The 16,594-nt window shown below is 45.2% G+C and overlaps 1 protein-coding gene across 1 annotated transcript in view; it reads right to left on the bottom strand.

The window, feature by feature from the left end:
- Positions 1-428: 428 nt before the first annotated feature.
- The window catches only part of LOC126187749 (discoidin domain-containing receptor 2-like), a 751,525-nt gene continuing 735,359 nt past the window's right edge, over positions 429-16,594 (bottom strand). Inside the window, exon 19 of the mRNA XM_049929002.1 lies at positions 429-797. Coding sequence (XP_049784959.1) covers positions 429-797 — 369 coding nt within the window. The remainder of the gene's footprint in view (positions 798-16,594) is intronic.

The following is a 16,594-nucleotide window of genomic DNA, read 5'->3' as shown; positions in this document are numbered from 1 at the left end:
TAACAACAATGTGAGTAAATATTACACGGAACACTTAACAATTAATTGTCGACGATTTGTGGTTTTTTTTTTTGTTTAACCGTATTCGATTCACGCGAGGGCCATAATCCTCGCAGTTTTCACATTTTAAAGGCTCAGTCGGAGCTGTAAACGTATAAAAATATTTCGTACTACAAACATCTCATAGTAAAATTTTGTTCAACTACAAGATCTTGCAAGACTATTAGTGAGATAGTACTTTTAGGAGTAGGGCCTTCGAATGGGCTTTCGTGAAGAAGAGGGCAATGTCCGTGTAGTGCGAGGGGGTGGGGGTGAGTAGGGGGGGAGGGGGGGTAAATCGTGCGCGGTGGTGTGAGAGAGGTAGGGTAGGTGACAGTCGATAGGAGGCCAGTCTTCCAGTTCGGCGTCGGCAGACCGTCGAGTCGGTCCTAGCCGGGGGTGGCCGTCGCCGATGCCGCCGCCGCCGCCGCCGACGCCGGCGCCGCAGCCGCCTGCGCCTGTGGTGTGGGCGTGTAGCCGAGGTTCTTGCGCTGCAGGAAGAGGTGTATCTCGGCGAAGCGGGGGCGTAGCGCGGCGTCGCGGCGCCAGCACTCGGCCATCAGGTCGAAGAGCTCGCGAGGGCATGCGGCGGGCCGCGCGGGGCAGCGCTGGCGGCCGTCGTCCAGGTGCCACCGGCTGCAGTTCTCCACCACCTGCTGGTCGCTCAGCTCCGCCAGCGGCTGCACCGCGCACAGCGTCAGCGTCTCCCACAGCGTCACGCCGAACGCCCACACGTCGCTCTTGGTCGAGTACTCGCCCTGCAAGTGGGCGGGGCACACACACATATACAACGGCAGAGTCAGCAGCACGCGAGAACAAGAAAGAAAGTGAGAGGAGTACAGTCAATTCTGCCAACGATCTCCATGTCAGCAACTGTGACTGTACAGGGTGTTACAAAAAGGGACGCCCAAACCTTCAGGAAACATTCCTCACACACAAGTAAAGAAAATATGTTATGTGGACATGTGTCCGGAAACGCTTAATTTCCATGTTGGAGCTCATTTTAGTTTCGTCAGTATACAGGGTGAGTCACCTAACGTTACCGCTGGATATACAGGGTGATTCAAGAAGACTACCACAACTTTAAAAATGTGTATTTAATGAAAGAAACATAATATAACCTTCTGTTATACATCATTACAAAGAGTATTTAAAAAGGTTTTTTTTTTTCACTCAAAAACAAGTTCAGAGATGTTCAATATGGCCCCCTCCAGACACTCGAGCAATATCAACCCGATACTCCAACTTGTTCCACACTCTCTGTGCCATATCAGGCGTAACAGTTTGGATAGCTGCTGTTATTTCTCGTTTCAAATCATCAATGGTGGCTGGGAGAGGTGGCCGAAACACCATATCCTTAACATACCCCCATAAGAAAAAATAGCAGGGGGTAAGATCAGGGCTTCTTGGAGGCCAGTGATGAAGTGCTCTGTCACGGGCGGCCTGGCGGCCAATCCATCGCCTCGGGTAGTTGACGTTCAAGTAGTTACGGACAGATTGTGGAATTTGCAGCTGTCTGCTAGCTCTGCGAGTCGATTTTCCTGGGCTGCGAACAAATGCTTGCTGGATGCCTGCTACATTTTCATCACTCGTTCTCGGCCGTCCAGAACTTTTCCCTTTGCACAAACACCCATTCTCTGTAAACTGTTTATACCAACGTTTAATACACCACCTATCAGGAGGTTTAACACCATACTTCGTTCGAAATGCACGCTGAACAACTGTCGTCGATTCACTTCTGCCGTACTCAATAACACAAAAAGCTTTCTGTTGAGCGGTCGCCATCTTAGCATCAACTGACGCTGACGCATAGTCAACAGCGCCTCAAGCGAACAAATGTACAACTAAATGTAACTTTATAGATCCCTTAATTCGCCGACAGATAGTGCTTAGCTCTGCCTTTTGTCGTTGCAGAGTTTTAAATTCCTAAATTTGTGGTATTCTTTTTGAACCACCCTGTATTTCGTAAACCACATCAAATACTGACGAACCGATTTCACAGAGCGGACGTGAGGAGAGGGGCTAGTGTAATTGTTTAATACAAACCATACAAAAATGCACGGAAGTATGGTTTTTAACACAAACCTACGTTTTTTTAAAAGGAACCCCGTTAATTTTGTTAACACATCTGAACATATAAACAAAAACGTAATCAGTGCCGTTTGTTGCATTGTAAAATGTTAGTTACATCCGGAGATATTGTAACCTAAAGTTGACGCTTGAGTACCACTCCTCCGCTGTTCGGTCGTGTCTATCGGAGAGCACTGCAACATACATCGCGTTTCTACAGAACGATCTGCCAACGTTGCTCGAAAATGTCCCACTGGAAACGCGTCGACGTATGTGGTATCAGCATGATGGTGTACCTGCACATTCCGCAATTAACACTAGGCTGACCCTTGAGAGGATGTTCGACGGGCGTTTCATAGGACGTGGAGAACGCATAAATTGGCCAGCCCGTTCTCCTGATCTTACACCTCTCGACTTCTTTCTGTGGGGTACGTTAAAGGAGGATATGTACCGTGATGTGCCTACAACCCCAGAGGATATGAAACAACGTATTGTGGCAGCCTGCAGCGACATTACACCAGATGTACTGCGGCGTGTACGACATTCATTACGCCAGAGATTGCAACTGTGTGCAGCAAATGATGGCCACCACATTGAACATCTATTGGCCTGACATGTCGGGACACACTCTATTCCACTCCGTAATTGAAAACGGAAACCACGTGTGTACATGTACCTCACCCCTCATGGTAATGTACATGTGCTTCAGTGAAAAAGACCAATAAAAAGGTGTTAGCATGTGGACGTAATGTGCTGTTCCAGTCTCTTCTGTATCTAAAGTCCATCACCGTTCCCTTTGGATCCCTACGTAATTCGGTGCTCTCCGATACACACGATCGAACAGCGGAGGAGTGGTACTCAAGCGTCAACTTTAGGTTACAATATCTCCGGATGTAATTAACATTTTACAATGCAACAAACTGCACTGATTACATATTTGTTTATATGTTCAGATGTGCCAACAAAACTAACGGAGTTCCATTTAATAAAACGTAGGTTTGTGTTAAAAACATACTTCCGTGCATTTTTTTATGCTTTGTATTAAACAATTACATTAGCCCCTCTCCTCACGTTCGGTCTGTGGAATCGGTTCGTCAGTATTTGATGTGGTTTACGAAATATATCCAGCGGTAACGTTAGGTGACTCACCCTTTATATTGTACTTCCTCGATTCACCGCCATGATTTCATACGGGATACTCTACCTGTGCTGCTGGAACATGTACCTTTACAAGTACGACACAACATGTGGTTCACGCACGATGGAGCTCCTGCACATTTCAGTCGAAGTGTTCGTACGCTTGTCAACAACAGATTCGGTGACCGATGGATTGGTAGAGGCAGACCAATTCCGTGGCCTCCACGCTCTCCTGACCTCAACCCTCTTCACTTTCATTTACGGGGGCATTTGAAAGCTCTTGTCAACGCAACCCCGGTACCAAATGTAGAGACTCTTCGTGCTCGTATTGTGGACGGCCGTGACACAATACGCCATTCTCCAGGGCTGCATCAGCGCATCAGGGATTCCATGCGACGGAGGGTGGATGCATGTATCCTCGCTAATGGAGAACATTTTGAACATTTCCTGTAACAAAGTGTTTGAAGTCACGCTGGTATGTTCTGTTGCTGTGTGTTTCCATTCCATGATTAATGTGATTTGAAGAGAAGTAATAAAATGAGCTCTAACATGGAAAGTAAGCGTTTCCGGACACATGTCCACTTAACATATTTTCTTTCTTTCTGTGTGAGGAATGTTTCCCGAAAGTTTGGCCGCACTTTCTTTTAACACCCTGTATACCGATGAGTCATGATCCTACCTCCACTTGCTACGAGTGTTATTCGTCCACTATTAATCAAATTGCGAGCATATGGAGTATCGTCTCAATTGAGTGACTGGATTCGTGATTTCCTCTCAAAGAGGTCACAGTTCGTGGTGATAGACAGTAAATCATCTAGCAGAACACAAGTCATATCTGGCGTTCCGCGAGGTAGTGTCATAGGCCTTCTGCTGTTCCTGATTTACATAAATGATCTAGGTGATAATATGAGCAGCCCCCTTAGATTGTTTGGAGATGATGCTGTAATTCACCGTCTAGTAAAATCATCAGACCATAAAATCCAATTACAAAATGATCTAGAGAGAATTTCTGTATGGTGCGGAAAGTGGCAATTGGCACTAAACAAAGAAAAGTGAGAGGTCATCCACATGGGTACTAAAAGAAATCCGAAAAGTTTTGGGTATACGATAAATCGCACAAATATGAGGGCTCTCAATTCGACTAAATACCTAGGAATTACAATTACGAGCAACTTAAATTGGAAAGACCACATAGATAATATTGTGGGGAAGGCGAAACAAAGACTGCGCTTTGTTGGCAGAACACTTAGAAGATGCGACAAACCCATTGAAGACACAGCCTACATTACACTTGTCCGTCCTCTGCCGAAATACTGCTGCGCGGTGTGGGATCCTTACCAGGTAGGATTGACGAAGGACATCGAAAAAGTGCAAAGAAAGGCAGCTCGTTTCGTGTTATCGCGCAACAGGGGTGAGAGTGTCACTGATGTGATACGCTAGTTGGGGTGGCAGCCACTGAAACAGAGGCGGTTTTCTTTGCGGCGGGATCTATTTACGAAATTTCAGTCACCAACTTTCTCTTCCGAATGCGAAAATATTTTCTTGACACCCACATACGTAGGGAGAAATGATCATCATAATAAAATAAGAGAAATAAAGACAAGGAGATGCGCTGTCCCCGGTACTCTTCAACTATGTTCTGGATAAAGTCATAGCGGAATGGAGAAAACTCACGCAAAAACATGGAGTTGAGAAAGTGCAAATTGGAGGGAAGTGCTACAAAGCCATTGAAACCAACTGTTTTGCCTTCGCTGACGATCTCGCCTGTTTAGCTTACACACAAAAAGACACAATAAAACAAATAGAATTACTTAAAGAAACTGCTGAAAAAGCAGGCTTGCAAATTTCATTTGAAAAGACAGAAATCATTACAAATATCAAAAATCCACCAAAGAAAATAACTACGAAATACGGGAAAATACAGGTATCTAAACATTTTAAATATCTTGGTGAACTAATTCAGCCTGTGGCAAAAGGTCATCCAGCCTGCAGGGCTAGAATACAAAAACTAGAGACAGCAACTCACAACTGCAGACAAATGTATTCAAAAAAATGTATATCCAAAAACATTAAACTCAGACACTACCAGACTGTCATTAGACCGCAGATACTACATGCATCAGAAACACTGACAAATTTTACATACGCAGAACAGATAGAAAATTGTGAAAGAAGAATTGTGAGGACAATTCTTGGACACAGGAAAATAACAGATGATCAAGGCAAGCCTGTATACAGACTAAAAAGCAACAAAGAAGTGTATACGAAGTGCAGCAAAATTACAGACGAAATTAGAAAAAGAAGATGCTCCTTTTATGCTCACATCATGAGGATGAACCCGAATAGGCTTACAAAACAAATATTTTCGTACATCGCAAATCTAAAAAATAAAAATTTATGGTTTATCAACACAGAAAGAGATCTAAAAGAAATGGACATAGATCAGGAAACAATATTTAACAGAAACCTTTGTAGAAAAAAACTGAATTCATTCACGGGTTTCGGTGTGAAAATTAAGAAAACTTGTGGAACTAAATGGTCTGAAGAGAGAAAAGCCGCCCTCAGCGCAAGAATGAAAGAAGTGTGGACTGAGAGAAAAAAGACTTCCCAGATGCGCAAGAAATAACTGTTTTCACGGTCTTTAACGGCCAAATTTGTATAATAATAATAATAATAATAATAATAATAATAAGAGAAATAAGAGCTCGAACGGAAAGATATAGGTGTTCCTTTTTCCCACGCCCCATTCGGGACTGGAATGGCAGAGAAGTAGTATGAGAATGATTCGATGAGCCCTCTGCCAGGCATTTAAGTGCGAATTGCAGAGTAACCATGTAGATGTAGATGTAGATGTAGATGCACTGAGCTAGCCCATTAGCGCTCATTGTCCTCGACTGAGGGCATCCAGCTATTCCATCATTATTACAGTGCATGCTACCTGAAAACCAACAATAAGCTTTTGCTGCGATAAAGTTGGTTTCTTTCAAGAATGGGTACTGTCGTTGTCTTTCGAGGCTGTCGGCTTATTCTTATGACATCTGCATCCGCTCAGCCACACAACGCTGACTTCGTATCCCGCCTACCCGTCGGTCACGATCTGGACTTCGATGCCCACAATGACGTGTGGTTTTCAGGAGGAATCCGCCGCCGAGGAAGCCGTGGTCAGCTTTCCGCTGGACGCCGGCTTCTCAAACACCACACTGCGTCAGACCCAGTACTGCAGGAGGACATCCAGTACAACAGCAGGTGTTGTGCATCAAACAGGAAGACACACCCGGATCTACAATCTTTCTGGACGCGATGGCACGACCTATTGGTAATGCAAGTCATCGTCTTCCTGAAAGGTGATAAGAGGAGCACCGAGGTCCTTGTCCCACACACCCTTTGCCGGTAGGCCCTGAACTTCCTGCACCAAAGGCACTCAGGTTTGCTGCTCATAAAGCAAATGCCAAGACATCACACCTATTCGTGAGGTACGGACAATGATATTTCCTCCATGGAAGCTGCGTGCTCCACTGGCCAAAACAAACAATCTGCCCCACTCAGATCCTATTTCCCATGGCCCACTACTTCAGCCCCATGGTCCTGGATTCATTTCGATTTTGCCGGTTCTTCCAGGAGCCACTCGGCTCACCACAGTAGACGCAGCAACTGGATTCCCTAGCCTGACAAAGATTTCTTTCACTTCCTTGGCCCAGGCTATACAAGAGAACTGGCAAAGATTTTTGACCTTGGTGGGCTTCGCAAGTGTATTGCCACAGACACTGGACCACAATTTATCTCTGCTGAATTTCAAACCTTTTGTCAAACCAATAACATCTCTTTAATCCACACTGGGCCACTCTATCGAACGGGTTGGCAGAAATATCCTTCCACATTTTTAAGGCCCAATTGGATACTGTCTGTCATCACCAACCACTGAAAGACACGTTTTCCCTTTTCTTGGCATCATACTGAGATATGCCCCAAGATGGTTCCCCTCCAACAGAGAAGTTCCGTGGCCAACCATACTTCTCCAACCTTCCCATTCTTCATCCATGAGCAGATGAACCACCACATTCAGGATGCTGTCACAGCCACAGGTTCTCTGCACAAGACCTAGGGAGGGCCCTTACCTTCTTGCATGGTTACCTGTGGCAGTCACCTGTGTTCTCGGCAGAGCCATGTTGGAGGTGGCATATCTGGATGGCATTTTGGGCTGGAAGCGTACTGAGCAGAAATGCCCCTACAGAGGTCTCAGTCCACCACATGACTGCTTAACACAGTTCTCTGTTATACAGTCTCAGACGGCTGGAGAACTACCGTTGGGCACACCATAGCCTGTTCTCCCACCAGAAAACGTCACACACCAGACAACGGGACACGGATGTTATGAGTCCGCGATCCCGCTGGACGTGGATCCCAGACCAGCTGCCTCTCCCCCTAGAGACCGGAGACTGGGACGTCATCGAGGACACCAAAGTCTGTTGCCATCTCTCCATCTTCATCCTGCTGGGGAGGAATCTTGTGGTATGACAGCTGCTACAGCTAGTATGCACCGACGGCACCTCTGGGAACATCAGCCTGGCCAGTGGCCAGACGAACACGAATTCACGCCAAGCATCTTGTGACAAAGGAGAGCGGCAGCCACGGGCCGGCCAGCATACTTAGGTGCCCGCGCGTGACCTGGAGGAGCTGCCGCCGAGGAGACAAGCGCGGCCAGTCATAAATATACACTCCTGGAAATTGAAATAAGAACACCGTGAATTCATTGTCTCAGGAAGGGGAAACTTTATTGACACATTCCTGGGGTCAGATACATCACATGATCACACTGACAGAACCACAGGCACATAGACACAGGCAACAGAGCATGCACAATGTCGGCACTAGTACAGCGTATATCCACCTTTCGCAGCAATGCAGGCTGCTATTCTCCCATGGAGACGATCGTAGAGATGCTGGATGTAGTCCTGTGGAACGGCTTGCCATGCCATTTCCACCTGGCGCCTCAGTTGGACCAGCGTTCGTGCTGGACGTGCAGACCGCGTGAGACGACGCTTCATCCAGTCCCAAACATGCTCAATGGGGGACAGATCCGGAGATCTTGCTGGCCAGGGTAGTTGACTTACACCTTCTAGAGCACGTTGGGTGGCACGGGATACATGCGGACGTGCATTGTCCTGTTGGAACAGCAAGTTCCCTTGCTGGTCTAGGAATGGTAGAACGATGGGTTCGATGACGGTTTGGATGTACCGTGCACTATTCAGTGGCTCCTCGACGATCACCAGTGGTGTACGGCCAGTGTAGGAAATCGCTCCCCACACCATGATGCCGGGTGTTGGCCCTGTGTGCCTCGGTCGTATGCAGTCCTGATTGTGGCGCTCACCTGCACGGCGCCAAACACGCATACGACCATCATTGGCACCAAGGCAGAAGCGACTCTCATCGCTGAAGACGACACGTCTCCATTCGTCCCTCCATTCACGCCTGTCGCGACACCACTGGAGGCGGGCTGCACGATGTTGGGGCGTGAGCGGAAGACGGCCTAACGGTGTGCGGGACCGTAGCCCAGCTTCATGGAGACGGTTGCGAATGGTCCTCGCCGATACCCCAGGAGCAACAGTGTCCCTAATTTGCTGGCCAAGTGGCGGTGCGGTCCCCTACGGCACTGCGTAGGATCCTACGGTCTTGGCGTGCATCCGTGCGTCACTGCGGTCCGGTCCCAGGTCGACGGGCACGTGCACCTTCTGCCGACCACTGGCGACAACATCGATGTACTGTGGAGACCTCACGCCCCACGTGTTGAGCAATTCGGTGGTACGTCCACCTGGCCTCCCGCATGCCCACTATACGCCCTCGCTCAAAGTCCGTCAACTGCACATACGGTTCACGTCCACGCTGTCGCGGCATGCTACCAGTGTTAAAGACTGCGATGGAGCTCCGTATGCCACGGCAAACTGGCTGACACTGACGGCGGCGGTGCACAAATGCTGCGCAGCTAGCGCCATTCGACGGCCAACACCGCGGTTCCTGGTGTGTCCGCTGTGCCGTGCGTGTGATCATTGCTTGTACAGCCCTCTCGCAGTGTCCGGAGCAAGTATGGTGGGTCTGACACACCGGTGTCAATGTGTTCTTTTTTCCATTTCCAGGAGTGTATACAGTTTATACTGGCGCTTAGACGTCGTTCGGTTATCAGTGCTTGATTAATAAACGTAATGAAGTGCTTTAACTTCGATTATATCCAGGCCCGGATATAACGTTAGGGACGAATGCTGCACTGTTTCCATACAATCAATTGCCCTGTACACACTACTTCTCTGCTATGACTTACTTCACCAGAGGCGGACGGTCACATGATCGCCAGATATCGGTTCCACACCATCTACAGTGCTCAGAGCGACCTGTGTGCTCTTTCAAGGGTGTTGTAAATAATTTCTGTGTAGAGCTTATTTAAAAGCGATTCGTTGTTGGACTTGTACTCAAATGATCCAAGTTCAGTAACGCTTTGGGAGATCGTTTTGTGATTTTCAAGGCGTAGCTAATTTAATTGATGACGATACTACTCATGCAACTGAAATAAAGACAAATATTTATTTTCGGGATTATTTTACAGATGGACAGTAAGAAATCAACACACTCAGCTACTTATAAGAGGAGGGAGGGGGGGGGGCATCATGTTAGGGTGGATTCTGGACCGCACTGCAACTGGCCATTTTTCACATTAACAAGCAGAACCAGAGATGAAAGAAGAGAAAAGTAATTTTTGAGAACTTTTCTCTTGGAGAAACAGCAGTCTAGCTAAAAGTGCTTTAAAAATGAACACAAACGGTCGCGACCGCAAAGACATTTATTTCGGTGGTAACTGGTTTCGGTCTGTTTTTGACCATCCTCAGGCACCCATACCATGATGGTAGATGGTGGCGGTGAATGGAATGGGTGTTGTGACTCCAGCTGACGTTCGTGACGTCACGACGTCCGCTCAATTCACCGCCACCGCCTGTCATTCTGGTACGAGGGCGGTCGAAAGCTACCCAAAACAGCTTACCATTGAAATAACTCTTTTCGCTATCAAGACTGCGTCCGTTTTTGAAGAGAAATGTCAATTTGAGAGCTTATTGGTAGTTAAGCCACGTCATATTTCATCTAAACGATCAACGCGTCGACCCCTCTGATGGGATCTTCTTGAGGATCTTGTGTGTTCACTATTGACTAAAAAATGTCAGATCACTGTTGCGTACTCTTACAAAAGGGAGTTTTCCCGCGCTTGTGCTGGAGAAGTGGGATTATAGGGTAAAAATTCTTGAGGCTACCATTGGTGGGCAGTGGTCATTGGAGAGCAATTGAAGTATTCCAGTGCTAATGCAGAAGAAGGGGAGCATTAGTTACATCTGTTGTGGCTACCACTGACGGGCCATCGTCGTTGACTGCAGTGGACAGCACAGGAGTCGAAACATCAATCACTTAGAAAAAAAAAAATGACGCGGCCTAAGAAGCGAGAAGCGTTTAATTTCAGTGACACTGGTCACGAAAGCAACGAAAGTTTACAGACTTACATTAGAGGTAAGTGATTTTGAATATTTTACGAGTATTCAAATGGTTCAAATGGCTCTGAGCACTATGGGACTTAACATCTGAGGTCATCAGTCCCCTAGAACTTAGAACTATTTAAACCTAACAAACCCTTAGGACATCACACACATCCATGCCCGAGGCAGGATTCGAACCTGCGACCGTGGCAGTGGCGCGGTTCGAAACTGAAGCGCCTAGAACCGCGTGGCCACCGCGGTCGGCTACGATTATTCAGCCAGGCTGTATCAGGATAATCTGCTTTCCTTGGCATGGGGAAAAAAAGCACTCCGAAGACAGGCCACGAGTGGCCCATCGAGACCAACCGACCGCCGTGTCATCCTCGGTGGAAGGTGCGGATAGGAGGGGCGTGGGGTTAGCACACCGCTCTCCCGGTCGTAAGATGGTATTCTCGACTGAAGCCGCTACCATTCGGTCGAGTAGCTCCTCAACTGGTATCACGAGGCTGAGTGCACCCCGAAAAATGGCAACAGTGCATGTCGGCCTGGATGGTCACCCATCCAAGTGCCGACCACGCCCGACAGCGCTTAACTTCGGTGATCTCACGGGAACCGGTGTATCTACTAAGGCAAGGCCGTTGTTGTGGTGAGGACACGGGGCCTTAAAGGCGGAAGATTCAACCATGACCAACTGAATCAGGATGCAGTACGCCGTCACCTGGCTGAATACTGTAGAAATATTCAATATCTTCCTACACTGGAAAGACCGAAAATTACACAAGAAATATGTGACGTAAATAATTGTCAGGACTTTTTTGCAGTCATCACTCTTCTGAGACGTTAGATATGGCCCGCTACGAATTACCCTCTTGTGCCAGCCTCTTCGTCTCAGAGTAATGCTTGCAACCTAAATCCTCAATCCTTTGTTGGATGGCTTCCTAATTCCGTTTTTATCATGTTTACCATACTTTCATTTCTGCACCATTCCTGCGGAGTATCACCTCATTCCCAATTTTATTAGACCACCTAATTTTCAATATACTTCTGTACCACCACATCTCAGACACACTTTCGGCTGATCCCATTCACCAGCAGATCCTGTGCACCAGGCAGTACTGCTCGGCAGCCAATCACATGTTCCACATGATCACATTCGTCAGCTAATCCCGTGCACTGGGAGATCCCAATCGCTAGCGAATCCCACTCACCAGTCGATCCTGACTGCCAGCCAATCCCACGTGTTGGACTATCATGATCACCAGCTGATCCCACTTGTCAGCGGACCCTGCACTCCAGCTGACCCCATGGTCCAGCTGGTCCCGATCACCAGCCCATCACACAGAGTGGATTACAAAGCTGCTCTGGAGTCACTCTGCCATCCGTGCTCTGCGGTAACCCACTGATTTAGCTTGCAGCTCACTTCCCTGGCTAGTGTCCCTTCATCCATGTATGGCTTTACTGGATGTTGTCCTTTATCATAATAACAATGTATTTTCACATAATTGTTTTTATATATATGAAAGCACAATGACATTTTTTAAATTATTTATTTATTCAACCTGGTCGTACTGATGCTTGCAGCACTCTTCTTAGATTGGGCCAGAGTTTTAAAAGTAATTTCAGAACTTATTACAACACAATCACTTAAGAAATCATTTATTATTAATATGAGATTCTTCTTTTACCTGTCTTTATTGTGGATTTGCCTGTTGCACCATCTTGATTGAAATTACTGACCTTACCACCTTTTTCTCCATCTTTCGAAAGACCCTATTCCCAATATATAATTTGGGTGTTCTCTTGTTTTTCAGTCTTGTAGAATAGTCAATCCAGTTGTTTCTGTATTGCCTAGTCTATTCATTTAAGCTTTTCCCTGCCTGTTCTTCTCTGATGACAGCATTCATCCTCCTGTCAGAGGGTGTGTAACCAGCTGTTCTTCTCAGGAGTTGCATCTCCAATGCTTGTATTATTTATTCTTTTGTTTTGCACTGTACAGTTCATTTCCAAAAGTCATAGTTGCTTCTGACACTGTTTTGTAGAACTTGGGTGTAGTAACCTTTCTTATTTTAGATCAGAAGATTTTACACATTTTTCTGCTAATGTAATTAAATCTATCTACTTTCTTTTGTACATCCATTTCTGCCATGAATGAGACCATATTTCCGAAGAGACTGAACGAATTTATACTTTATATTTTCTGATCATTTATTATTATTTTGTTGGGAATTGGCTTCTGGCCTCTGAGTGACAGAACTTCTGTTTCCCTTGAAGGTACAAATAGATTATATCCCTTTGCGGTTGTGGATAAAACATTAACAGCTGTCTGGAGTGTGATCTTAGTCCAGGGAAATCATGTGCAGTGACTGTCGAACTAGACAACTATTTATCTAAGACTTGTTTGCCTATAAACAACTATTCCTTAAACTGGTGGGAAACGAGGAAATTGCTCTATGCAGTAATAATGTATGCAAGCTATGTTAGTGCCCTGTGAATGCATACTTTCAAAAGCATGACAAATATGCTCTGAGGAAAGAAACTGACTCACTTCAAATAAAAAAAGTTTTATTTGTAAATGATAACACTGATTAATTTTTCCTCTTTGGAGATATATATAGTAATAATGATTGTAAATGGATACCCTACATACTTAAATTAATTACATTTATGCTATATTACTTGTATTATATTCTGTCTCCAATAAAAGTATGAAAGCATAACAAGAATAGGCCTAATTTTGAAATTTTTCCACTTAGCAAAAAGTGTTTGGCATTTCGTTGTAAATTTTTTAAATAATACAGAAGATGAAAAGCAGATGATTTAAATCTCATAATTAGTGGGCATATGACAAACTAATTACGTCTCTTTTTGTGATATTACAAAACAGAACTAAATCAAATAAAGATACAGGTACAATGGCCTGAATTAAAAAGCCAAGGTAACTTTTTTTCATTTATTTTGGTGAGTCATGAAAAAGAGCTAGTTCATTCCAGTGTGTGGGAAGTTCTGCCCCGACCTCTGAAAAAATGGTTTTGCCCATCTATACCATATACATCATCCTACTGTGATACTTTTAACTGTATTCGCTATTTCTAGCTGAAAGTTATTGTGGAACGAATATAGTCTTTCTTCCCTCTCATTTGTACTACGAAGCGTATATTCTCCTGTTATTATTTGTTCTACTCGTTCTTCTACTACAGTGTTTCGGTCCCCCATGATTATTAGATTATCGTATTTTAGGTTCTGAATTACCCAATATTCTCATACTTTTATACTGTATTTTCTCTATCTCTTCAACTTCTGCTTGTGATGTCTGCACGTATAACTGCTCTGTTGCTGCTGCCATTTACTTGCTTTTGATTCTGATGAGAACAGTGACTAACTCTCTGCTCTACTTACCTATTCATAACGAATCCTACTCCTGTTATACTGTTTTCTCATGCTGTTGACATTACCGTATATTCGTCAGAGCAGGAATGCTTATCTCCCCATTTGATATCACTGACCCCCACTGTTTCTATCCGGCTGGAGTGGCCGTGCGGTTCTAGGCGCTACAGTCTGGAACCGAGGGACCGCTACGATCGCAGGTTCGAATCCTGCCTAGGGCATGGATGTGTGTGATGTCCTTAGGTTAGTTAGGTTTAATTAGTTCTAAGTTCTAGGCGACTGATGACCTCAGATGTTAAGTCGCATAGTGCTCAGAGCCCTTTGAATCATCTGAACCACTGTTTCTAGACTGTGCCTTTGCATTTCCCTTTTTAGTTTTTTAGCTTTCCTACAACGTTCCACAAGCCGACTTGTAGAATGTTATCCTTCGGTTGGTTATTCAGTCTTTCTCACATCGTTAGCTACACGTTGGCAGTCCCTTCCCAGAGATGAGAGTGGGAGACTAATCTGGAATCCATTGCCAATGGAGAGATCATCACGACTCTTTTTCAGTTAGATGCGACATATCCTATGGACACACACTGCGTATCTTTAATGCTGTGGTTTCCATTGCCTTCTGCATCGTCATGTCATGGATAATTGCCGAGTATTCCACCTTTTGGGGGGCAGTTTGTCACCGCAAACATAAGAGTGTGCCCTGAACATCTGTCCGTTCTTCTGCCCTCTTTGACATGGCTGTTAGCAGAACAAGGGCAACTTCGTAAGCCAGAAGTCTTTGGCTCCTGTTGCTCATCTCAAGGTAAATAATTAAATAGGTTTTTAAAAATGTGCACCTAAAAGCTATAGGCTTGATAGTTTTTTTGAAATTGCATCTAGTGAATATCCCATTAATTTTCTTTTATAACACGCAAGTTTGGTGATCCCTTACCACCTGGGAATCAACTGAAATCATCCACAATATCCCATTTGTTTCTATTTACGTCTAATCTTGTCAACTGGAAATGACTTAGTGTATTATTTTCTATTAAATTATAGGGAGCAAATCTGACATAGGTAGTACCTTCCGGCCAGGGTGGCCGAGCGGTTCTAGGCGCTACAATCTGGAACCACACGACCGCTACGGTCGCAGGTTCGAATCCTGCCTCGGGCTTGGATGTATGTGATGTCCTTAGGTTAGTTATGTTTAAGTAGTTCTACGTTCTAGGGGTCTGATGACCTCAGAAGTTTAGCCCCATAGTGCTCAGAGCCATTTGAACCATTAGTACCTTCCGTAATAATTCGATTTATAACACGTAGATGAAAAGCACTTTGTTGTGTACGATGAGTGCTTACCAAGGCGACACGAGAGATCAGATGAACAAGCTGAAAAATTTCCTATGAAAAATGTATGTTGTTACAGGACTCTTAACATTTTGCGATTCTTCAGGCCAGCAATACACGCTGTGTTAAGAGCCCAGGCAGAGCCACAGAGCAGCTATTGATATCAGAGACAATAATGTACTCTTTATACATGTTTTCGTAAGGAAGAGACATAACTCCAGCAATTCTCCGAGCAAAAGTAAAGTTTTCTTCTTATTGTTCTGAATCACATTCTGAAGCAGGTCATGAGGAGGTGTAGTTTGAGATCTTTTGTCATTGAAACTTACAGGTTTATGTTTACTCCTCACTGGTGTGGGCTCTGTACTAGATAGGGTTGATAGAAGAGATAGAGATGATCCAACGGAGAGCAGGATCATTTAGTAGTCGCGAAAGCGTTACGGAGATGATAGATAAACTCCAGTAGGAGACTCTGCAGGAGAGACGCTCAGTAGCTTGGTACGGGCTTTTGTTGAAGTTTTGAGAACATACCTTCACCCAGTAGTCAAGCAGCATATTGTTCCTTCCTACGTATATCTCGCGAAGAGACCAAGAGGATAAAATCAGAGAGATTAGAGCCCACACAGAGGCATACCGACAATCTTTCTTTTCACGAACAATGCGAGACTGGAATAGAAGGAAGAACCGATAAAGGTACTCAAGGTACCCTCCGCCACACACCGTCAGGTAGCTTGCGCAGTATGGATGTAGATGTACATGTTTATTATTATTCGAATTGGGCTTCTGTTTGTTAGCGAGTCTTATCTGCAATGTCTAGATCTCGTTGGTCAGACAGCTTCTGACATTCTACCAGCATCACTGGAGTCCCTCAATCAGCGCATTATTTCGCTCCCCCAATAGAGGCGCTGTTCTACATCTGGGTTCAGATCCGTCCATGAAACCTTGATATTTTTCCATCGTGCTACTGAAACTATACATGTCACTTGCTTTATCTTCATTAGAAGAAGCAAGGCACTTAATGGAAGAGGCTTTACCCACACCATTTGATACAATTGAAATTCCACCCACCTCTCCTTCTGAAATTAGGAAGATAATAAACTCTCTCAAGAATAAAAGCTCACATGGAATTGATGACATTT

This window comes from Schistocerca cancellata, chromosome 5, assembly GCF_023864275.1.
Source record: "Schistocerca cancellata isolate TAMUIC-IGC-003103 chromosome 5, iqSchCanc2.1, whole genome shotgun sequence".
In the NCBI taxonomy this organism is placed as follows: domain Eukaryota; kingdom Metazoa; phylum Arthropoda; class Insecta; order Orthoptera; family Acrididae; genus Schistocerca; species Schistocerca cancellata.
This window is presented reverse-complemented; position numbering and strand designations above follow the sequence as displayed.